Genomic DNA, 24,814 nt, shown 5'->3' with positions numbered 1-24,814 from the left:
TTTAATTAAAAACATAACAGGAGTTAAATGGGTAGTTAACAGGCACATAAGGCATTACATGACAATGCACGTCCAAGTTACTGCATGTGGAAACAGTATTTTCATCCGAGCAATGCCAGATCTTTGCTCCCATTATCCATAAGGAAGTACAAAAGAAATTTAAGGCACATGTGACCTGCTGCTTTCAAGTAACAGTGAGGCTAGAAGGGTCGTGCAGACAGCTTGGCTTCAATTGCTATTTCTTGGCAATACTTGATTCTTCCATGATATAAAATTGAAATACAGTATAAAAATACATCTTTTTCACAGGGTTTAGTAATGCTGAGTGCAATTTCAATATTTTAGTGCTATAGTATTTAGGTTTGAGGTATGTGAAGAGTGCAAATTCTGCTGGAGTTTCTTCAGGATACCATGGTGAGTAGAAGTGAGACTAATCTTTTCCTCTTGTTTCCCAAGAGAGGCTGCATTTAAGTTAAAAACAGTTTAACTTCTCCCATGAGACATATGGTCCCAAAGTTTTACTGATACCCTGATTCCTCTTACTGCAGATATAGTTAATGGGAGACAATTTACAAACACTCCTTGAATGCACCTTTCACATTCGAGAGACAGCTTCAGCTTGGTTTTCATAGCTGACTTGGTCCTTTTGGATTTGTTTCTTTTCTTCCTCATCAAGTCGGGCTTCAACCTCATTTGGATCAACGTAAGTATAAAAATAAGCCATAATTGCAAAAACAATGCAAACTGCCAACAGCAAGGCAGCAAACAGCACATATTCTGCCCACTGTAAAAAGAAAGTATAATTTATCCATCAATATTCATTCCTCAAAAGAATTATACTGTTTGCAAGAAATTCGGTTAATTCAGAATGTATATAACAGATATGACTTACAGGACAAAGTATTAGATGTATATAATACACATTAAAGCAACTCAGAATTGAGGCCCTTTCAGCAGTTCTGTCTTCATCGAAGAGACAAAAAAGTTCTGTGAATGCCAAAAGGTTCTATAATAACCTTCTCCTGGAGGCACAAGAATAGACCAAAAGACTGAAAAGGAAACTCAGCTCCTCCTTTTGGTCAGATAATCTCATTTTAAATGAGCCTGGCAGTGATCCTGCTTCCACTTACATCAGCAGTAAGAAGTTTCTACAGACAGCAGACCTAGGCAGAGAGCAAGACCAGGAACTCTAGTTTCAAAGTCCTACCTCCACTTGAAAAGCCTCAACAGCTCTGTTTCATACTCTTTCAGGTTAATTTAGTTGAAACCAGGACTGCCAAACCAGCTCCAGGACAGGCTCTTCCCTTTCTCAGATGTCCCTTTTGATTCATTAGGGAGCACAACTAGTAGTCCTAGAAAGTCCTGTCCAAGTGCTCTTCCCCAGGAGCACCACAGATTTCATGCCACAAAGAACAAGGTTTGAAACCAGTTGAGCCAGAAGGGATGTGGCAAGGCTGAGGTACACAGGTGAAGATTCTTTAGCAAAAAAAAAGTAATTTTGGTAGATTTAAATCCCATTAGTCTTGAATTTCAGCTGAGAAGTTCACAGCCTTTCAACACCAGGAGAAGCAATTTATTGTAGAGACACTAGAAACTGCTGCTTGCAAGCAAGAGTTAAGAATGGCAAACAACAGATAAAAGAGGTAGAAACCTTCATGGAGAAAGTATCTGTTAAATTGTTTAAAGTTTCATGTGTGTCTACACATACACACATTGGAGAAGCACTGGGGGAAAAGTTCAACAGAAACTTTAGAAGAAGCTCCAGGAGACAAGTTACCACTCTGCTGGCACAGCCTTCAGCACTAGTTTTAACCCAAATACACTGTAAAGATTCATAACTCTACTACTTATATACTGTAATGAGATTCAGTCAAACACTAGTTCTACAACTGACTGGTACACTCCTATACTGTAATGAGATTCAGTCAAACACAACTGACTGGTACACTCTTGTAGCTAACACTAACCTCCTGTGTTCTAAATCCATCATATTGCTGGTGCTCAGAAGTTGTGGTTGAGGACTATGAGACATGACTTGCCCCCTGGATCAGAACTGCTTTCTCAGGGTGTAATACAGTAGCACAATGATTGCTTCTGTGCTTACCTGCTCACTGAGTTTGGATGCTCCAGCCACAATAAGGACAATGATGTTACCCACTGCCACCGTCAGCAGCCACCCTGCCTGCAGCACAGCCTTCATGTTAGATGGGGCCTGGGGAAATAAGACAAGTTTTAGTCAAATGATGCTATCACTTATTTTCTGATGTTTACTACATTCTTTACATTATAACAAACACTGGTTCTCAGGGGAGGAGAAGGATTTCTTTTGTTTGTTTTACTTAAAAGTTCTCTAGAATTCTCTAGAATTAAACAGGCTTGGAGAAGGCTTTGAGGAGCAAGAGACTGCTAGTACTAACATCTTTTACTTTGCACACACTGAGCAGCTAACAGGCACGTTTTACACCTCAGGCACACATGGTACACATCAGATGAAGAAATTGAGTGCATCAGTCTAGCAAGCCACATCTTACAGTAGTCCATAAACTACAGCAATGGGAACCAGAATAAAGGGAAGAAACATGGCGAATAAATTGGAGTTGGAATACAAAATGAATTAAGAGGGTGTAATTTAACTGCTGCTAAAGATTGTATGGAGAAGGTTGGTGTGGAGATAAGGTATCAGTACTTGTTCATTTTATATTTGAGAACCCTTCATTTGGTTCTGAGGCAGCAGTACGGTTCCTTTTAGTTTCAATAGAAAGTCAAACATGAGAAGGAGATTTCAGGGCTCTCAGTCAAGAGTCTTCAAATGCTATAATTCAGCATAGCTTCATGGAAAACACTGAATGCTAGTGAAACAAGGCCAACTTGAACCAGTCTATAGTCCTTCTATGGAGCTCTGAAGGACATAATTGCTCAAAGCAGCAATACAGAAACACCACCTTAAAACCAGTGATCACAGAAGGTCTTTGTAACAGGATTCTTAACACAATGAGAGCTCTGAAGAGCAAAACCTACCTGTGAGTATGAAAACTCCAACCCGGTGACAGAGAAGACTACTTCTGCACACGTAAGAATAAAATACTGAGGGATCTGCCAAGCCATATGGACTGAATTGGGTGGGATATCTTCAGAATATGTTACATTAAGACTGTTTCTAACACACTGAAAATCAAAATAGCACATTAGGAACAGTGATAAATAGGCTGTATGCTAAAAGCACTCTAAGCAGTTCTATATTCTGTAACCATATATAGACACAAAGCTCTGGGTAAATACACAATACTGTGCATGAAGTACTGCACACCTAGCTGGAAAGCAGTTATTTTACAGCAGACTGCATGCAAACCCATAGTGTCCCATAGGACTAAAGATTTAAGGACATTAGTGCTGAACATGAATTCCCACATTATGTCATTATCATACCCTTGATTATTTTTATAGTTAAGGATGAGTTTATGCTCTGTTCAACATCAGTATTCTATCATATGTGCAATTAAGGGGCAAGAGTGATAATTCTACAAATGTTTTCTTTTAGTTAAAGAAAATACTGACATGAAAAGTAATTCTGTATTGTTCATTCAACAGCAGTGGCAACTCACCTCATTAATTACAATTGTATAGGCACTACCAAATCCAAATTTCTTTGAGAAACTTGAACAAGGGATTGAATTTCTAACAGCCACAATATAATCTTTTCTGAAAGAAGAAAAACCACACTTCAGACTATAGACAGTTGCGTGCATTATATAGAATAAAGGCGTTCTATGTCCTTTCCCAAGGACATAGTGTACCTAAGTGGTAAGGTTAAGTGCTCACCTTCCTCCTGAAAAGAGGATGTAATCACTGGCATGAAGAGGCATCAGAGTTCCAAATGCAGTGTCACCCATAGTGACGTTGATAGTATCAGGCAAATTATTTATGAACCTTTAAAACGTAAAAATGATGAAATACTAAACAAAATATGCCTAAGTCAAATACAGGTTTTATTTTAATTATATTCTGGTACCATAACAAACATGAAGTCTTCCTCTTTTGTTTTTGTCAGTTAACATTTTTGAAAGATCTCTAGATCTTTTCAAGCGTAGCTAATGCAAAAACCAGGCTAGGCCCACATCAGCCCACTACTTGCTTAGGATAATATAAAAAGCATTTACTACAACCAGTAACAAACACGTCTGCAAATACAAGATGTAGAAGAAAAGCAAAGGAGTAGTAGGATACTTCTTACCCAAGATTAAAAATGAGGTAGACATCCAATCTGTACTGGTTGTCTACAAACAAAGTCAATGGAGCAATACATACACTTCCAGGTTTACCCTAATTATACCCCAAGTAGATATGCAAGACAGATTAGATTAATCATGCACCAGAAGTTGCCACACCCATTAAACACAGAGCAAAATGTCCACCAAGTGGAGAATGCCTACCGTATAGAAAACTATGTTAAGCAAGAAGAACCTACTCAATAGGCAGACTGAAGAGAGTTATACCACTGCCAAAATTTAGGAACAAAAATTACCTGATGAGGTTATTTCCTTCTTCTGGTTTTGATGTGACATTGTCAAATATCTGGTGGAAAAGACCATTATCAAGATATGTTGTTGGCATCAAACGGCTTAAATGTGCACTGTGACATAGCAGTGAAAATTAACAGAGGCTTCAGATCAAGACCCCACACCTTTTTTAGGATACTCCTAGGATACATGTCTACTAGAAAGCACTGTATGACCACAGTTAAGTCTTGGTGCAAGACTAATTGTGAAGTTAAATACTAAGTTGGTAATTTACTTTTATTTTAAAGTAACATCCTGCCCTGCTCTTCACAGCTCACCAGTCTTACTGGGACAGCAGAGAGGCGGAGAGACAGAAAACAAAATGAAGGGAAGCGCTACCCAGAGCTTGTCCTCCCAGCTTCACACACAGCTAGCTGCTAAGACATTAACACGTCTTGGGAATGAAACAGACTTACCCATCTAGTAGCAAAGCCCGTTCCACTGCTTTTAATTCCGAGAGTGTGACGGCCTCCCCCTGGCAAACTGATGGCTTCAGTTTTGTTTCCAGAAGTTACATTTAATGATTTCAGCTCAGAAGTCTCAAATGTCATGTAGCCTGTCTGAAAAGACAAACACCTTGCTCTGAGCTTCCACGCAACTGTGTGTTTGTCTAAACCTTTGAGGGAGTGGTATGGACTCCAGGGGCTTTGAAGCTTACATGTGTTACTTTGGAAGTGCCAGAGTTCATGAGCATCTCCTACCTTTCATTTATTAGGTTTTCCACAGCAAGCATTAATTTCATTTGATCATTGTGTTTTATTGATTTTTTTCATTATACAAGCTTCAAAATAATGTGAGCTTCTCACAGGCATTATGGGATAGCTGTCAGATTTTTCTCTGTATTTCTTGCTCCAGATAAATCAAACTTACAGTCAGTGCCATCTAAAATTCTGTTTAGCTACAGAGGCAGCATCAGCACAAGTTAAGATGCATTTTCCAAATAGCCACAACTCTTAAGAGATGCAAATGTAGACTGCATCTTTATGGTTTCAGCATAACAGGAGTGCCCATTATCAGGGTATATTTTTAAATATTCTAAATACATTTCATGAGCATAAAATACTTAAAACATTAATGAAAATGTTCATGTAGTAGCGGAATAACTCATTTTATAGGATTATAAAAAGCATGATTAAACACCTGGATTATAAAATGTCTATAGTAGAGTGGAGCATTTTACACCCTTCATTTTCAGGTATGCACCATGATTATTCCATCAGCATACAATTTGGGTGCTCTTATCTTCTCCTTACAGCTCAGTTTTGATGTGAGGCAAGTTTGGAGGAGGATAAATAGGGTTTCTCCTCTTATATGGAAAGAGAGTTGCAGGCTATCAGACAATATGCTTCCTAACATCCATTAGTAAAAGTGTCCATCAGCTCCACCATGTTTTGCTGTCAGTAGGGCTATCAAGATTTTGCTGTAATACAATATGAAAAGGTTCTTTGACAGCAAAATCTGAAGCTTAATATTTGATATAGCCACAGAAAAAAAGCCCACTGTTCAATTCAGCTACCACTCAAAATAATAGCAGTGACTCACTAGAGTTGAATGGAATTTTATTGAAGGAACAGGTGTCCTTGCTGTTAAGAAATAGCACCCTTTTAGCAAGAATGAAATTTTCAGTTAGTTCAAAAATCACTATTAAGTTTTTAAAGTTTCTTGGAAAAAAAATAACCCTCTTAGTAATAAAAACTAGTACTGCTTAGAATATTGAAACGGTTACCATTTCTTCATTCAGTACGTTTTCAGTAACAATTCATTCCATAATACAATAAAAAAAAAACTAAACTAAGAATAAAACTGGAAAATAATAAATTTTGAACCATTAGTTAATAACCACTTTGATTTGCTCCATTAGATTTTTTTTTTTTACCTTGCTCTTCCCCATCTCCCCCTACTTACCGACTCCATAGCCGTTACATTCACACTCTGAAGCTGAGGTCCAAAGTGAACTGTTGCACCACCAGTACCTAGATTTATTATTTTGATTTGGGATTGCCCAGCTGCAGGGAAAACTGGAATAGTTTTCTGTAGGACAGGAAAAAGTAAAATCAGTGTTCTATCCTAAAATCGCTTGGAAAAAGCACTATAGTTACTGTGATCTTAATTATCTTATGATGAAGATTTATGATTTGTGATGAAGATCACCATTTGCCTGGTGATCTGGGACTGTCAGAGGGATGCAACTTTAATAATGAGTTTTGTTACAGGCTGCCTTACTGCTGCCTCAGGAAAGAAGTCTCATGCACAATGTCTCCACAGCCAGATGCCTTTTCTCTCTGATCACACCCTGCAACACGCTGCCACTACCAAGACCACTCTGCAGTTTAAGGAATGGGCTTTTTGCACATCCTATGGCTGCCTGTGTTCCTCAGTTTCTTTGTACTGTGTTCTCACTCACTCTCCCCCAGCACTAGTACTGCCAAACTGGACAGAAGCATGTATGGACACTGCCTGGTGTGAAAGCCCAGAGAAACTGAACTTCTGGTGGGAAATGAAATCTCTAGATGTAACAGTAAATAACTGCTGCTCTTGCAGAGCATCATAAGCTGCAATAGTTGTGCTTATTTCAGTTCTACCTCAACCTTTCCTCCCTTCCTATAATTTTGTTTCCAGAGGTGTTGCCAACATCCCAACTACAGGAGAAATCTTGATCTGATTCAGGCATGACACCTCCCTTTAGGGCAAGGAAAGTCAGGGATGATAATCCTGCCTTGAACAGGTATCATCTTTGCCCATGATGTGATGGTGATTCTCAGACTGTCACACTTCATCAGTGTAACTATCAGAAGAGATCAGAGAAAGTAGCCTCTGGTAGGCCAAACAAATCTCTGCTTTCATCTTTCAGTCTCAGTCTCAAAGATCTGAGGGTGCCTTTAATGCATGAAATTTATGTTAATGTCAGATGAGATGTTTTGCAAGACGGTGTTCATAGCTAACTGTGTTATGTTAATCACACTACTGCAACATATTAAAATATTTTCCCTCCCTCCACTTCTGGGCTTACACGCTTGGTTCTGAATTTAGAAGTCTTGGCTCATTTTCCCCATAAACAGACTTTCTTCTGTCTTAACAATTAATTGTTAGTAGTTGCATGTAGCTGCACTCACATCTATTTGCACTTGCACAAGGGCAGCAGCAACGAAAGCCAAAGATGCGAGGAACATACCAACAGTGATCTTCCTCAGGGGCCTGGCACAACAACAAAATACATGTGAGTTTCAAGACAAATACAGACCTTCAGCTGGTAGTAGTTTTACTTCCACAGTGGGAAACTCAAATGGCCACAACTAGCACATTACCCCTATTTGAAGGGCAGATGTTATAGAAAGTTCTGCTAAGCTGGGTACCTCTCAATTCATAGTTACACTATCAGGAAACGTATCTTTCCTACAGCATCTTAATAACCTGTTACTCTGCATCTGCTGGGCTCAAACATTGACTAAACATACTTATTAGGTTTCTGGAAATATCTGATCTGTAGGAATAAAAACGCCACCACAATCCACTGCAGTTTTTAGCTTTAAAACAATGAAAAGACAAGTTATATATTTTAAAAAACAAAAAGTAACAACTTGTGTATATAGTGCTATGTTTAAAGCAAAGTAATATTGGACAAAAAAAAAAAAATCAAAGAAATGTTGAATCAGGAGATGCCTACTGATATTCAGGTAAGCTTTAAGGGTAAATTTAAAATTAGATATTTATAGCATTATTTATCAGATGTAGAGTGTCCACAAATGAATGACTTTTCCAGCACATGCCTCCAAGTTTTCACAGCTAGATAGAAAAGACAGCATTGCATCTTAGCCCTATAAAAATGGTTTTAAGAACTGTATTCTCTCCTGCCTCTCCAAACTGCAAGTACTAGACACTACAATCCCATGTTAAAAATGTGAAATACCCTCTGAAGCTACACCTAGAACCATGTAAATGAGCCAGACTGCTCACTGGGACTGAAGAGGAAACATCTCTTGTCTCAGGCAGTTTTAAGTCCAAAACATGACACATGCTAAGGATGTATGTTGCATTCCTACTTCTTACACTTTGGGAGGGAAAGGGGGTAGACATGGGGGAAGTGAAGATTAGTAAACAGCATTCCTCCTGCAAGCAAAAGATTTTGCCCATAACTGGAAAATATTAGTTTACCATTAGATTTGCTTTTTCTAGTCTGTGTTTTGCTTGTACATACCACTTCCAGTATTTTATAGTTTTTAAATTTTCATTTTGTTAAAATATTAACCCCATTTTAAATGCTCTGCAGTTTTCTCCTTAGCTGAATGTTCACTCTTGTTACATTAGGCTGGCAGATGAGTTTAAAGAAATCACTCAGATGAGCTGCTGTTGAAGCCAGGTAAGTACATCAACTTACGTGAAATTGATCTTGCATTTCTTGATTAAAGGATAAATCACAGCATCTACAACTGGGACCATTATAATAATGAGGATTGGATTCACAGTCTGTTGAAGACAAACATAGAAAGGAGAAGAATTAAGTATTTTTCTAAGTCTTTTTTTAATGAAGGGCAGTTAAAGCAAAATGACATATATGAAATCTTTGGGAAATACTTGGAATTGGCAGACAGATTACTGTACCTGCATTTGGTCTGGCTGAATCTGAATAGATCCCTAGTGAAGAAAAAATAGGTTTTGATATTAAGACAACAAATACAACTGATCTAAAAAAGTGAATGTTAATAAAGGAGAAGCAATAAAAGTAACCTACAAAATTTCCATCCATTGTTGTGGCTTGCAGTGTCCATCTTGACCCCTTAACACAAGAAAAGAAGGTTAAATGCCACAGAAAATCAATCTTCTAAAGTTCCTCTTGGATTGTTTTCATAAGTAAAGTGTTGCAAAAGACATGCAATACAATAAAAAACCCAAGCTAGCTTGCTACAGGTCTGTTCTTACTCCACAATGTAAACACTTGAATAAAGTGATCTTTGTGGCCCATTTCACTTTATTGACTAGCTCTGTGAAGTAAAGTGGAAAAATAATTTAGATGCAGAGATAGTGAGGACATCCTGCACAGAGTGCTGGGCATAGAGCCCACCCGAGTGCCTCTGCTGCCTGCCTGAGCACCCCATACCACTGACATGTTCACCCCTCCTTCACGCAGCCCAGCAGCGAGCAGCCAAGCCAGGGCTGGACCTGCCTTGAGCCCTCTGCCCAGAAAATGTGCCTGAAGCTGGGTTAAGCAGGGCTGGCTTTCAGCCTGAGCCCTGGGTGAGACAGGAACATGCATTGCTACAGCTGTGGCAAGAGCCTCTAACCACCCGTGATGTACCACTGCCTGAGATACAAATTATTACTCATGTAATGAGTATTTAGTTCTGAATTTCACAGCAGGGTTGCCTGTTTGTAACAGGTCACACTGATAGTTACAGCTCACTGGTACTAGACTAAGGCAACACAATCTAGGCAATCTGGACCCAACCTCCTCTAGTCTGCCTTGGATAAAGATTTCATCCCCTGGTTCTTTCACACATGCCCCTGAATTCCTACTTCAGTACTGAAACATGAAAGCCTGCTGTCACAGGTCCTGAGCACTCAGCCCACCAAGTAAATGGTAATCATAGGCTTATACTGCTGCTTGAAGGTGTGAGGTATTTATAACACATTTGGGGGATTGAGTTCACTGGCATCCAGGTCATTTGAGCCCTGGCTCTCCAGAGCATTTACACTAGGACCCTACATTTCATCTCACAACTGACAGTAGAAGAAACATTAGAACTAAGAAAGCTTTAAATTACCATTTCATTCTCTGAGTCCTGGCTGATACAAGAGCTGGAGAGGCCTCAGTTACTGAGTCAGTCCTGGACATGTCCAGATAAATTGAACTTCCCCTGCCTGCAGAACATTCTATACTAACAGGACTTAGTAACTGCCCCTTTATGTTAGAATGAGGTTAAAGAATTATTTCCCACCCTCCATAGGCATGTTTATGTTTGGTGACCTCAGTATGCATGGAGTGACATAGTATAGCTCTAACTGCCAAGCCAAACAATTTCTAGTTTACCTGCTGGTCAAAAAGCGCCCAGAACATGGGGAGAGGGATGTAAAGGAAAAGCACCTTCAACACCATCTTAGTCTGAGCAATCAGTCGTTTCTGCAAATGAGAATTACACAAGAGGAGATGGTAAAAAAAAAAAAAAAAAAGACAGTTGCAGACTGCTATTTGCAGCACAGCAGCAGGTAAAGACACATCATGTAATGTTCACCCACATCCTGAGCTTCATGTGCTGTGGGAACATCTGGTGATTTCAGTTACACAGCACAAGGTCTGCTTCGTGGGTGTGGGAAGGGCTGCTGGGTAAAGGTGACACTGCTATCAGACCTGTGCCTCTTGGCACGTGTACTGATGGCAGCAGGAGATCTGGCACTCAGTGCCACATCATTTTTCTAGGAAGGAGGCATTCGAACAGGTAACTGAGGAATGCATTTCACACATGAAAAATGTATACAGGCAAAAGGGAAATAAAAATAAAGGGGACAGGCTAAGGTTTGTGCTGCTGCTGACAGGGCAGGGTGGATAGTAGACAAGGGACATAGCTGGGGACCATGGACACAAGGCCTTGAGAGTCATGGTGAGGAGCTTGTGCTGAGGCCAGGGGGATGGAGGGTTTATTGACTGAAGCTGGAATTCCTAAGTGTAGTTCTGCAGTTTGATCCCAAGACAAGTGTTACAGCTCTGCACATAAACCATGAGTCAACACCATGCAGTCATTAAACCAGCCTATTTCTCTTTGAAGCCAGTTTACTGAGGGAAACAAAATGTTGACAAGGATAATGCTCGCTATTTTACCAGCTTCAAAACCAATAGGTGCTTGTATTTGTTCAACAATGGAAACTGTCTTTTCTTCATCTCATTTCAACCTCCCTGGGCAGCCTGTGATCCCACAGAGCACCGACTCACACAGCTCTGCTTTCTCCCACAGGAGCTGAGGTGATGACCTGCAGCCCCAGGGGAGCACTGAGGTTTGGCCAGATGATTGTAAGACCCAAAACTACCTGCCCAGTGCCTGAGGCAATGGATTAGAGCAGACAGAAGAGAAGCTGAGCATCAGGAGGTGCCACTGTACAGACGTGGCCACACAGTACTCACATCATACTTCTCACTCGCCCAGTCCAGCCAATGCTCTCTCTTGGGGAACTGCTTGCTGCGATGATGAAACCTGTTTTTGATGGCAAACTGAGGAAAGAGAATTTTGCATAATGGCATTACAAATATTTATAAATCCTATAAGTTTTGTCACTAAAGATGACACTCCTGCTTCTAGTGTTTAGAAGGTGCTAAAGATGACTTTCTTCTGTTAACTGCTGTGCATATCTGAGGGAGTATTGCATCAAAGGCCTCACACTGCATATCTAGTGGAGCTTGCACCTGGGATCAGGTGAACCAAACAGTAGTCTCTCTCAACATGGGTTGCTGTTAGGAGCTTAAGACCTGCCTACTTCAGCTTATGTACAACAGATAGAAGAATGCATATGCACAGGCTTTCAGAGCTGAATGGCTGTGAGGGTACATTTCACTTTAAGAAGCTGCATCTTACTCATATTCCTCACACCTTTACACTGACCATATACAAGTACAGTCCTGAGAGAACTCCTAAGACTTTCTGCATGGATTAACGTGCAAGGCTGAGCTGGACCACAGGGGCAGAACTTTAAGCAATGGCCAAAGCAATTTATAGATAATTATTTTTGACAGCGCTTACAAGAGAAGCAATGGTCTGGGTTGTAACAAGCTGGCAGATCTGCATCAGGAATGAAGAAGCCCATAAGTAAAAGAAAAAATCCCTTGATCTCAATATGTTGAGGCACTTGAAGTTGGGACAATGCTATTCAGGCAGATTTAGCTCCCTTCCTTGCAGGCTTGCACTAACACAACCTCCTGATCCCCTTAATACAGTGGGGATCAATATACATCTGCATTGTAAAGAACATTCTTCTAATAAGTAATACATTTTTGCTGATAAGATAATACTAGTAGCTCTGCTCTTGACTCTGGTCAAGGCATATTTGTCTCTTACTACCAGGCTGCATAAAGGTGCACAAATAAGGAACGAATGATTCCCAGAAGCTGGCATAAGCTTTTACATATCACTGACACCTTGATTGCTTTGTGTAGAAATTTACATATAAGCCCAGGTATAGATAAATAAAAAGGCAATCTAAATCTGGAGGTGTCAGTAAGAAGCTTTCCTCATAATGGATTCCTGATCAAAGCATGTTTACTGAACAGTTTTTAAACTGCTGCCAGGGTTTTAAGGAATGCAAATAGTACTCACTCCAATGCATTTGACAACTCGAACCATTATATTTCCTTGAGGTTGAACTTTCTTGTACATTCTGCTTCCAACAATGAACACAACTACAATACACAAACAGAAAACAAAAGGAATTCAGGATTAATTGAAAATAGTGGCAGATAATTTGGTATGGAAATTGTAACAGTAAAGGAGTAACATCAGGGTGGGAATAAGCCTCCTAAGGAACAATAAATTTGCCTATTGTATGATGTTATCACACAATAAAAGAAATCAAATTAATAACAGCAGATTGCTTCTATTTAAGACAAGGGATCAAATCTAGTAACTCCCAGGGTAAATCCTCAGTGGGTGCTAGTTTAATTGGGGGATGGTCAAAACAAGGACCACTTAGAACCTTGGCTTTGGCCTTTCTGTACCAGATTAAGACAGCTTTACAGGCTCCTTTTGAAGAGTCAAGGGCACTGCAGCTCACATCATGCAGGGCCACGTGAGGCTCTGCCTGAACTGCAGCACTTGCCAAGGTCTCCCGAGCTCCCACGCCCAGGCACGTTCCCTGGCCTCACCCTCCCACAGGCACAGGCAAACCCCTCCAGCTGCTCTCTGCCCTGGGCTGGGTGCACAGGCAGGATGGGGTCACCAGTAGCTGGAGGCTCACCCTGGGTAGGCTCCCAGTCAGGACCACAAGGACTACTGTGGTATATGGTGACATCCCTCCAGTTTCTATGTCTTTGTGCTGCAGCAGAAAGGCTCAGAGTGGCCCATAGTGCAGCTAGGGAAAATGCAGGCATTTGAGAAATACTGACACACCAGTAGAGCACTTCTCCAGTGCAGGGACCAGCATTTGCTACACTTCATCATCCTGGATTATAGGTAGTTTCAAAAAGCCACGTTTTCTCAGAGTTCTCATGCTACATTCAAAAGATCTTATTTATGCACCCCAGTAGCCCAAGAAACAGACAGTAAGTCACATAACGTAAAGAATTCAATGGTATATTTGTGCCTCTCCCCAGCCCCCTCAGTCTCTCCTGGTAAAACAGTCTCCTCTGTAAAAGTGAGTGCTTCAGCTTAATTCCCACACACACATCCCCAAGAAAAAAAGCTTTAAGTCAAAAATCACCAAAAAAAAAAAAATCAGGTATTGATAAAAATTGATGCCTGAAGATTTCTACCACTTTGTCTTTATTCTGAGATTGTTAACATCTAACCATGTCTCTAACTGCAGCGGCAAGATGGGAACAGTTGCACTCACCTAAGGCGATGGCCATGAGGGCAGCAGGGACTCCAAAAGCCAGGGGGTAACATCTCTGCTTGCTGTGAATGCCACACTCTTGAGCTGAAGTACAAGGTCACATTAGATAAAGGTCCCAGTCAGGGCTGCCAGTATTTCACACAGAGTTTGCTCCCCTCATTCACTGTTAACTCAGGGTGGGGTGACAGGGGAAACCTCTGCTGATGTTATTGACAGGGTGGATGATCAGTACCCAACTTACCTTTCATTATTGAAAAGGGGAATTATTTATCACAAAATTCACAGAACAATTCAAGGTTGGAAGGGATCATCTGATCCAACCTCTCTGCTCAAGCAGGAACTGATTGCCCAGGAGCACCTCCAGATGGCTTTGGAGTATCTCCAAGTATGGAGAGTGCACAGCCTTTCTGGGCAACCTGTGCCAGTGCTCAGCCACCCTCACAGTTATTTTGTGATATTCAGAGGGAAACTCCTGGGTTTCCATTTGTGCCCATTGCCTCTGGTCCTGCCACTGGGCACCACTGAAAAAGAGCTCAGCTCCAACCTTCTTTGCACCCTCCATGCAGGTATTTATGTACATCGTTGAGATCCCCTTGAGCGCTCCCTTCTTCAGGCTGAACAGTCCCAGATATGGGGTGCCACAATGTAATAAAGTCATTGAGGTGCTGGAGCAGGTCCAGACAAAGGCAACAAAGGTGGTGAAGGATTTGGGGAACATGGCTTATGAGGACTGGCTCAGGGAACTGGGATTGTTTAGCCTGGAGCAGAGGAGGCTGAGAGGAGACCTATTGTGCTCTACAACTACCTGAAAGGAGGTTGTACTGAGGTGGGTGCTGGTGTTTCCTCCCAAATACCTAATGATAGGAGATAAAATAGGCTTGAGTTGAACTAGGGGAGGTTTAGATTGCATAATAGGAAGAATTTACTGAAAGAATGGTGAGGCATTGGAACAGGCTGCCCAGGGAGGTGGTGGGGTCACCATCCCTGGAGGTGTTCAAAAAACATGTGGACGTGGTATTTCAGGACACGGTTTAGTGGCAATGGTAGTGTTGGGTTGATGGCTGGACTTGATGATCATGGTTGAAAAGACCTCTATGATTCTATAATCTCTCAGCCTTTCCTCATAGGACATTTACGTTCAATTTTACGCTAAGAAGCAATTCAAGTTTTAGGCTGAGAGGTGAAGAATTCTACTAGAATAGTCAAATGCATGTTCTTGGTGAGATAGGAACTAGATTACCAAAGTTTTGGGACTAGTTAATAAACAAAGTTATAAGTAACATACTAAGTGTATCTTATTGAAAAAATTCTCAAACACCACCCCTGCCCTTACAACCCCCATCCCCTGCAGTAGGCAGGGATTTAACTTTATCATCTTCATGCATACATCCTGAAATGCTCAGAGTGTGGACATAGCTAGTGACAGGAAAAAGTAAAAGACTAAACAAAATTATTACCTTTTTCACTGTACTACTAACAGGAGAATTAGAGTTTGATTTAAAAAAAATATTAGCTTGCAGCACATTAATGTCCTGATTTAGTTGTGTTAGCCCTTTGGTTAAATTTTATAGGACATAATCGTACTACTTTCCTCAATTGTATTTATCCATTTTTCCAAGGTAGTTTTCACCCTGTATCGACATGGAAGCAAACTGTATGTTGTGCTTTATGTGTATCTCCTTCCATTTTGGGAAAGGATAGAAATTACATTAAGCAAACATCTAAAACGCTTCTACGCAGTCTGTTTTAGTCAAGAAATCCAAAGTCCAGAATTTCAGCCCAGTGCTTTAGGGCTATTCCAGCACACACATGCTGTTTTCTTTTGAGAAACCAGCCATCCTCAGACTCCTGCCAAGCACATCCATGCAGCACCATCTGTGTAAGCTTGCCACAAAAATCCACATGCATAAGGATCAGTGAATTGTTTGCTTTGTTTTGGATCACACCATTCATTACAAGCAGAAGAGAAAATAACTATATGAAAACCATGATTTACTTAATCACATGGATAAGTGTTCCCATGTGCATAGTAGCTTCTGTAGCTTGCACACTTCAGAATAGTCTCCACTTCCAGAGTGGATAGCTCTCTCTCCCCCTTTCCCCTCCTAGCAAACAGTACAACTCTGAGTGGTGGTTTTAAAGGCATTAGAAGAGGTGGCACAAGCTAAAGACTTCAGTATGCCTCTTCAGGTCTAGTATTTTTAATCCCAAAGGCAATTCAGATCTCAAACTGGCTTGTTTTTTGACAGTACCTCACCTGGGAGAAGCTGGATGACAAATGAAAATGTAAGATGATTTGCCAGACAACTCCACAAGGTGTCAAACAACACAGTTCATTCACACTTAACTGAACTGCAATCCAACACTCATCCTTCACTGATGTTTAACTACTTCATAAGCAAGGGTGTGGCCTTACCTCTGAGAATTGGGGTGATTACAGTAGATAGGAGACTTCCAGCATTAATGGACAAATAAAAGATAGAGAAGAATCTAGATCTTTGTTTTTCCTACAGTAAAAACAAAAGACACTTAGAAAGGCTTAGCCAGAACCACGTTGATCAGCCTAGATTGAACAATCAGCAGCTCTGTTTGCACAGTTCAAGACAGTTATCTACCTCCTTCCTCAGCTACCCAGTCAACATTAATAATATTTGTATTTAGACATGTGCATTACTGTAGAGTCTCATAATAATCATATATTAGTAAGAGTGTCTCATTGAAAAGCTGAAAGGTATTGTTACCTGATGATCTTCAAACTGATCTCCACCAAACGCTGACACACAAGGTTTGATTCCACCAGTACCAAGTGCAATGAGAACCAAGCCAGTCATGGATAGACCACTGGAACAAAGTAAAAAAAAGAGGAAAATGAAAGAAATAATCACTTTGCTTTCTTATTTAAAGGATATGTAAGAGACTTAAGTTACTTGAATTTCAATTGCCTTCAATCAATTTAAGGTATAAGTTGTCCCACCCTTCAGCCACCTGAAAAAAAATCCCAAACATGTACAAGACAACTCACATGTGTAATTTTTTTATGCCATCACGGTTGTTATCTGTCAGGTCATTTATGGAGCTCACAGCCATGACTGACTGCCCAATTGTATAGACAATGGACAAGGAGACAATGGTCCTGTTATAAAGAGAGGAGAAATTTTTAGCTATGTTAACATATTCACACACATACAGAAACATAGACTTGTTTGGGTTTGAAGAGACCTTTAAGATCATCAAGTCCAACCATTAACCCAACACTGCCTGTTCACCACCAAACCATGACGCGGAGTGCCTTATCTACATGCTTTTTAAATACTTTCAGGGATGATGACCCCACCACCTCCCTGGGCAGCCTGTTCCACTGCTTGAGAACCCTTGCAGGGAGGAAATTTTTCCTATTACTCGGTCTAACCCTCCCTGGCACAACTTGAGGCCATTTCCCCTTGTCCTATCACTTGTTACATGAGAAGACTGATCCTCACCTCACTACAACCTCCTTTCAAGCAGTTGTAGAGTGATAAGTTCTCCACTCAGACTCCCTTTCTCCAAGTTAAACAACTCCAGTTCCCTCAGCTGACCCTTATTAAGACTTGTGCTCTGGACCCCTTGCCAGTTTTGTTGCCCTTTGGACATGCTCCAGCACCTCAGTGTTCTTGTAGTGAGCAGCCCCAAAGACTCAATACAATATTTGAGGTGCAGCCTCACCAGTGCTGAGTACAGGGGGACAATCACTTCCCTGCTCCTGCTGGTTATGCCACTTCTGATCCAGGCCAGGATGCCGTTAGCCTTCTTGGCCACCTGGACACACTGCTGGCTCATGTTTAGCCAGCTATCAAACAACAACCCCAGGGCCTTTTTCTATCAGGCAGCTCTCCAGCCACTCCTCCCCAAGCCTGGAGCGCTGCCTGGGGTTGTTGTGACCCAAGTGCAGGACCCGGCACTTGGCCTTGTTGAACCTCACCCCACTGGCCTCAGCCCATCCATCCAGGCTGTCCAGATCCCTCTGTAGAGGGACCCTCCCTACCTTCAAGCACGTCAACATACCTACCTAACCTGGTGTTGTCTGCAAACTTACTGAGGGTGCCCTCAATCCCCTCGTCCAGATCACTGATAAAAATATTGAAGAGAACAGGCCCAAATACTGAGCCCTGGGGAACATACAGAGAATCACAGACATTTGCTCATTTCAAAAGATGCTTAGAAAAGAAGCATAATTAACAGACACAGGAAGTTACAGATTCAACTTCTCAAAAACTACTGTAAAAATCTGTCTGCATACCTCTGTTATTCTGTTTATTATTATTCTGTTTGTTTTTATCATTATTCTTTAACTAGCCTCGTTTAACTAAGCAAGTTAGGATGACAAAGGGATTCTGTAGGTATCACCACATCACAGGAGATATTTAGTTGTCTTTCTAACAACCAGCGTGGGAATGCAAGCATTGCATTTAAAATGCAAAGTTCCAATGGACTCTACACTGACATATGCAATTTATGCTGATTTTAATATTGTTTAATTACTCTTTGTTTTCTTATATCTTAGCTGCAAGGAGGAAAGAAATTTAAAAATTAAGACCTACTTTAAAGATTGAAACTCCTCCAAAATACTGTTGTGAACAACAACTCTTACTACCACACTCCCTCAGTTGTAAGCTTTACAGGATATTTAAACTGGGCGGAGTGAGAAGAGAAGAGTACAGAGTGCAGGCTTCCAGCCTGGTTTTCCTCTGCCAGGAGGTGCCTAGGAAGGCATGACTACAGAATCACCAGCCCCCACCCCCATGCCTTCAGAGTCCCTTTCTCTTTCTTGTACAACAAAACATACTCCATCCTAACTTGGTTGTAGATTAAGAATGTGACTATATTTTAATCCGCATTCATCCATTTCCTTGGTTGTGGGTTCATTCGATAAGCACAGATCACAGGTCTCCAGCTTGGAGGAAAAGCAGGAGAAACAGGATGCAATGATGTGGATACAATGATGTGAAATATTTAAAACTCTAGGAGCAGCAGCCCCAAACCCAGTGCAGCCCATGACAGTGACGAGCAAGGCTCAAGGACACGGGACAATCTGAATCTATTTGGCAAAGGCAAGAGATCCTCACAGCAAGCTTAGGGCATCCTAATCCGAGAGGGAGAGGAAGCATCACTCACATCATAGACCAAGCTGTTTTCACTTTAGAACAAGGTTTCTCCAACTTAAAAAAATGCCCTTCCCTGTAGCAGAGTCAAAAGCTATATAAAGTTGGGCAACAGTGAATCTGCTATTTAGCAATATTTAGTAGATAAATTAGAGCTTTTTTTTAAATAGCACTTCCGTATAGTTACTTCAGCTGCTTAACAACTTGGGAGAAAGATTCCAATTGAAATTAAACCTGATCTGATCAAGAGAGAAACTTTTATTTACAAGGCTCATAAGCATGCTGTGAAAACACCACTTAAGTAATTGGCACTGCAGAGATGGCACCCAATTAAAAAAATTATTGTGATTTCTGTACTACTTTCCCCAAGAACTTCACATCTAACATGTGAGCAGGTCCCAGCATGCTTCTTGGCAGACATTGCACGAAGTCCATGGACTTGGGAATATTCAAATCTCACCTCTAAGAGCGCTTAACACTGCTTGGGTAACCTCCCCTTCTTCTTGTCATCATAGATTTTTAAAATGAGTTATTCTTTAAGCCTTCCTCATGGAACTTTGCTGTATTTTAGGGCATCTGTACAAGAAAGCTATGCTTTTTCCAAAAGCATGGGGTTTTTTTCTTGTCGAGATTAAGGTTCCAGTTTTAAGCCCTGAGCCATGCTACACAGGTACCAGAGGAGAAGGGATTCAAAGCTTCATCTTGATAAAACAGGGAAAAGCCAAAACAGATTTTTAAGAAACCCACACTGTTTAAACAAGCAAGTACACTATATTTAAGCTGCAATTGGCATGATAGCCAGCTACTTGCAATGAGTTCTGGTTAGATCAGCTCCACAGAGCTCCTAGAGGCTGTCAGAGGAAGAAGATGGTGTAGCCTTCAGCCAACCATCCACAAAGCCAGATTCATCTCCAATCTCTGGAAGACCTTTGACAAGTCAGCTAACATTCCTGACTCATATCCCTCCATAAAATCTTTATGGTGCCTTTTTTTTTTCCTGAAGGTAAAGCAAACACTATTAGAATCACACCATCAGGAAAGGACAGCAAGATCAGGCTGTTGGAAATAATCTGGTTACATTTCAAAGCACTTAATTCATCAGTATTTTCCTGAGCAGTGAGCATGCAGGCAAACCCCCAGAATTCATCAGTAAAGGAAACTGCAACTCAGTGAAGCATTCTGAGCTGTCAAGTCAATACTGAAATTACAGAATATTTTATAATGTATTCCAACTGCCAGTTAATAGCAGATAACACGCTATTCCACCACTTCATTGGCCACCTGCAATAGGTATGAATAGGTGAAGAGGCAGTCAAATGTAATTATAGCCTCCACTATCTATTTTCACAGCTTGGTGAATACTTTTCTTAGTTTAGCTAACATTTTGTTCAGATGAGAAAACATTCAGCATGCTTGGAAAGCAATCTACTACCCTTAACCGATTAACAGGACTTGTAGCATTCGTTAACCTGCAGTGCAGTTTCAGGTCTGAGCTAAACCAGTTAAACCCTCAAGTTCTGGAGCTAAAAAAAAAAACCACAAACAATCCTGGAGTAGCCCAACATCAGCCATGAAGCTGTTGTTCCGAGCTACTGCTTTATGTGATGGCTTGAGTGACCTCATTGATTTCAGGTGAGCTTTCATGATTGTTTTCCAAGGAAGCACTCACAGAAACTTTCCCAGCCAAGAGTCTGCAATGATGGCTCCAAGGATTGGCGTCAAGTAGCACAGAGCAACAAACGTGTGGTAGATGGCTGTAGACAAATTGTCATCCCACTGCAGAAAATACTTGAAATACAAAACGAGCACCGCTGTAGGAAGAACAAAACGATGGGTTACAAATCCACGTCAGGGCTGGTCAGCACGAGGAGAAACGGGGCCTGGGACATACCTCGCATGCCATAGTAGGAGAACCGCTCGCAGAACTCATTGACGATGATGAAGAAAATGCTCAGTGGGTAGCCAAGGCAGGTTGGCTGGAGGCAAGAGACAGACAGCATGAGCTCAGAGCTGCACAACACAGACTAACATTGCTCCCTGCGACCCACAGCTTGAGCGAGCTCGATACAGACCCAGTGGGAGCGGGCAGGTGCTTGGGGGTTAGGAGGCTACATGCATGTCTGTGGAACAGCACTGCTTTCCCTCAACCAAGGGCCAATTCTCACTTTCCCATCCTGGTCCCCAGAGCTCTACAGACTCTGCATCTGCCCTTCGCAAGAGATCTTCAGTAATGCTACGTTTGACCTTCATGCATTGCACTTGGCACATTTGAAGTCTTCAGCATTTAGCCCTTAGGGCAATACTGATTGTTATCAAAAAAAAGAAATGCAAAAAGCCAACATTTTGGAAAAAAAAAAAAATCAGAACCCAAACACAACAAAAACCCCACCATGCTAAGCACCCACAGCACACCACAGTTAGAAACCTGGGGCCATTTTTAGTTACCTCCAGCTGAGAAACACTTAACATTTTATTCAAACAAGTCTCTCAGGAAAACTCCTATCCTTACAAATACTTTGCTTGTCAAAGAATCCTTAATTTCTTCAAATGTGCTGATAGAACTGACTTTACTCCTACAGTGACACAGCATTAACTGTCAAATTTATTGGGCCTTCAACTGCTGTGATAGGCATCTCCATGCTCACCATCATGCAGCTTGTGACATGGCTCTTGCCATTGACACAAAGGGGAAAAAAACATCAGGTGCAAGTGTGGCATAGAAAGTTTTACTTCTGATCACCTTCTTAGTCAATGAATGCACCATATAATTTCTATTAAAGTCAATAGGAGTGCAAGTTAATTATATATTAACAACTAATAATATAATCCTTCCCTTTTACCTTTTTTATATGTGTTTAATTCTATGGGTTGCAAAAATCAGATTTTTAATAAGCATCAGAACATCCTAAAGGTAAAACAGTTATAAAACTTAAGCAGCATGGACAAGAAAAAAAAAAAAATTACTTTGTTCACCTTCCTGCTGTCAGAGTTTAAGAATCAAACTAATCTGTATTCTGTGTGAAACAAAGAAGTTAACTTTGTAGATCAAAAGAAAAGAAACGTTTACATGGGAAAATCTTGTCGGACATGAGTATAGCAGAGAGCCCATGTCTGCAGCAAAGCCACTGGCCAGAGCCTTTAATGAACATCACAGGCTTGTGTGCTACAACAAGCTTTCTGGGAGTACTGCAAGAGAAATGAGAATGGTGGGAGAACTGCTGACTTGGTTTGACTCAGTCATGAGGATGCCCAAGCAGCCTGAACAGCATCGATCTTTGTTATCAGCGGAACCAAGTATATAGTGCCCATCTTGCACATGGTTTGATAAGCAGGCTTCACTGAAAGAATCTGACTTCAGCTGAGCTGAATGCCAGATGAGACTCGTCTAGCTTTAGGGCAACCAAAATTAGAGGCCTAAAAAGAAACTTGTCACTCGATTTAATCACAATCTCCATAGGCAGAAAGATGTCTCTGAAAGAAAACATGGATCCCAAAATTAGATAAAATTCACTTGAAAGTGCCTGTTTGCCTCAGCTGAAGGTAGCAGGAGCTCTAGATGACTAGCCCAAACTTGTGCACAGCTTTTGGTGGACTGGAGTTCATACAGAAGAACATTCCCTAGCCCTGTGTCCATGCACTGCCCCTGTAAGCCATGCAAGTGTTCATGCTCACAGGTAGATGGAGAACCACACCATGAAGGTTTGGCTCAGCACCCGTTAGATGTATCCCAAAGGTTTTGATTTCAACTGTTGTTAGCTTAGGTCCTAAAACAGCAACCCACACTGCACAACCGGTTACTGCTACTGTAACTTGGAACAACCTAGATGGGGAGGAGAGAATGTCCCCATCTGAAGCAGGAAAAAGCCTTCCCTGGGTCTGACCTGCCTACAGAGCAAAAAAAACGGACAAGGCAGTCCTGGCCCAGGGGCTCACTGGACCCTTCACCATCAGAAATTCACTAAAATCTTTTTCCATCTTGGGATTCTCACAAACCTCTGCAGTGTTACACCACCACACTAATCAACAGCTCATCACTTAAGAGGGTGTTAGGTGCTGATCTGGGGAGGTATCAAGCTTCCACCAAGTCTGGGTTTCCATCTGAACCACAAGCAGCTATGTGCCTAGCAGAGACATCCTGCATTCACAGGCCAGCACAGCAGACACTGGTGGGTTCTCACTGGCTGCCCCTGAACTGCTCTGATCTGCATGTCACAGAGGGGGCTGGGCACAGACAGGGGCATGCAGGAGAAAGCTACAGGGTTGTTCCCAAGGTAACAGACCTTCTGTTTTTCCAAGATGCTGCAAGCAAGAAGAATGTGCAGTTATGCCCTGATAATAGATGATCTATAGTGTTCTTTAAGAGGACAATGTAGTGCAAACCATCTATTGCATTATAGATGTGCACACGTACACATTTACTGAAACATTTTCCATTGTGATCCTCATCAGCCAGGAAGCACTGGGTCCACCACTGAAGAGGTAACCTGGAGGTCAAATTTTCTATTGCTCTCTGTAACTTTTCTCTGCCCTGGAGATGCCAGGCAGAGGTCTGACACCACCCCACTGCACAGCTTTGACTTTGGCTGCTGAGGAAGACAGTAAGCAGTGAGAAAGCTATGGGGAAAGTCTGGAGTAAAACCTTGCAAGATAAGAAAAGCAAAGGCAGAGAGAGGATTGCTGAGATGTGTGTCATTAACAGTTCAAAGATTGAAAAGGAATAACTAATGCCAAAAGGTAAAGAGAGTCCTAAGGGAGAGTTAGGAGATGATGACAACTCAGCCACATGGAGGATGGGCTCCAGGGACCCTTCTCCTTCCACCCAATGTCTGCTCAGACAGCAAAGGCCCTTCAGATGTTTTATCAGCAGGGTGAGCACACTGCTAACTCAGGGGGGATTTAGTAAGCTACCAGACTGCTTTGCATGTGTTAACCAATAGCTTATTTTATACTTTCAAATTATATTTATGATTTTTTTTAAATGCACTGCTAAAGTTACCCAGCATAACCCAAAGATTTAGTACAGCAGCTTTATGAAACAATACTTACCGACTTGCCCTTACTCATGGCTGCTGCAGCTGTGGGGGGAAAAAAACCACAAGTTAGTGGAAACTACCAAGTAACACTCCTTTAAAACCACTGGAAGACATGGGAGAAGTTTAGCTCAAAACACACAGAAATGGTCAGGGTGCATAAATTTTCACTTTGTTGAAGGGGGACTTTTCATGGTGCAAGGAGGTTATTAGGAAAAATCTTCACTTAATAGCCTTTTGCTTTTCAGGCTATGCATACACTCACAGGAAAAAAAAAAAAAAAATCAAAAGGGACTGGCAAGACAGAGCATCCCATCCTACTATGACTGCTCACAACACACCATTCAAGGTGGTGGTAGACCATCCTACCACCTGCAGAAGATTAATCCTGTTTCAATTAATTCTCAGGGATGTTGCCTTAAAGGGAATTCAAGAGTAAGGAATAGACTCAGGATGCCCTGCCAGGTGTGGATGTCAAGTCCAGAAAAGAGACAAACTTCCCAGGGCTCAGACTTAGGGAGGACTGAATACATGGCCGAGCAGAATGATCCATGTTAGCAGG

At 41.4% G+C, this 24,814-nt stretch overlaps 1 protein-coding gene across 1 annotated transcript; it reads right to left on the bottom strand.

Annotated features, from left to right (window-relative positions):
* Nucleotides 1-595: 595 nt before the first annotated feature.
* On the bottom strand, nt 596-21,198 carry SLC15A1 (solute carrier family 15 (oligopeptide transporter), member 1; the record flags this gene model as incomplete). The annotated part of the gene is made up of 21 exons (XM_008935303.1): nt 596-784; nt 2,105-2,212; nt 3,019-3,165; nt 3,603-3,699; nt 3,820-3,927; nt 4,523-4,572; nt 4,973-5,116; nt 6,462-6,587; nt 7,670-7,751; nt 8,932-9,020; nt 9,156-9,188; nt 9,286-9,330; nt 10,582-10,671; nt 11,668-11,754; nt 12,854-12,936; nt 14,085-14,168; nt 16,501-16,591; nt 16,826-16,925; nt 17,107-17,217; nt 20,892-21,033; nt 21,114-21,198. Coding segments are annotated over 21 exons (2,091 nt in total), but the record flags the coding sequence as incomplete, so codon positions are not given.
* Nucleotides 21,199-24,814: the final 3,616 nt, after the last annotated feature.

The sequence above is a fragment of the Merops nubicus genome, unplaced genomic scaffold, assembly GCF_000691845.1.
Source record: "Merops nubicus isolate BGI_N331 unplaced genomic scaffold, ASM69184v1 scaffold13462, whole genome shotgun sequence".
Lineage (NCBI taxonomy): Eukaryota > Metazoa > Chordata > Aves > Coraciiformes > Meropidae > Merops > Merops nubicus.
Note: the sequence above shows the minus strand (reverse complement) of the source record. Positions and strands in the feature narration are given on the sequence as shown.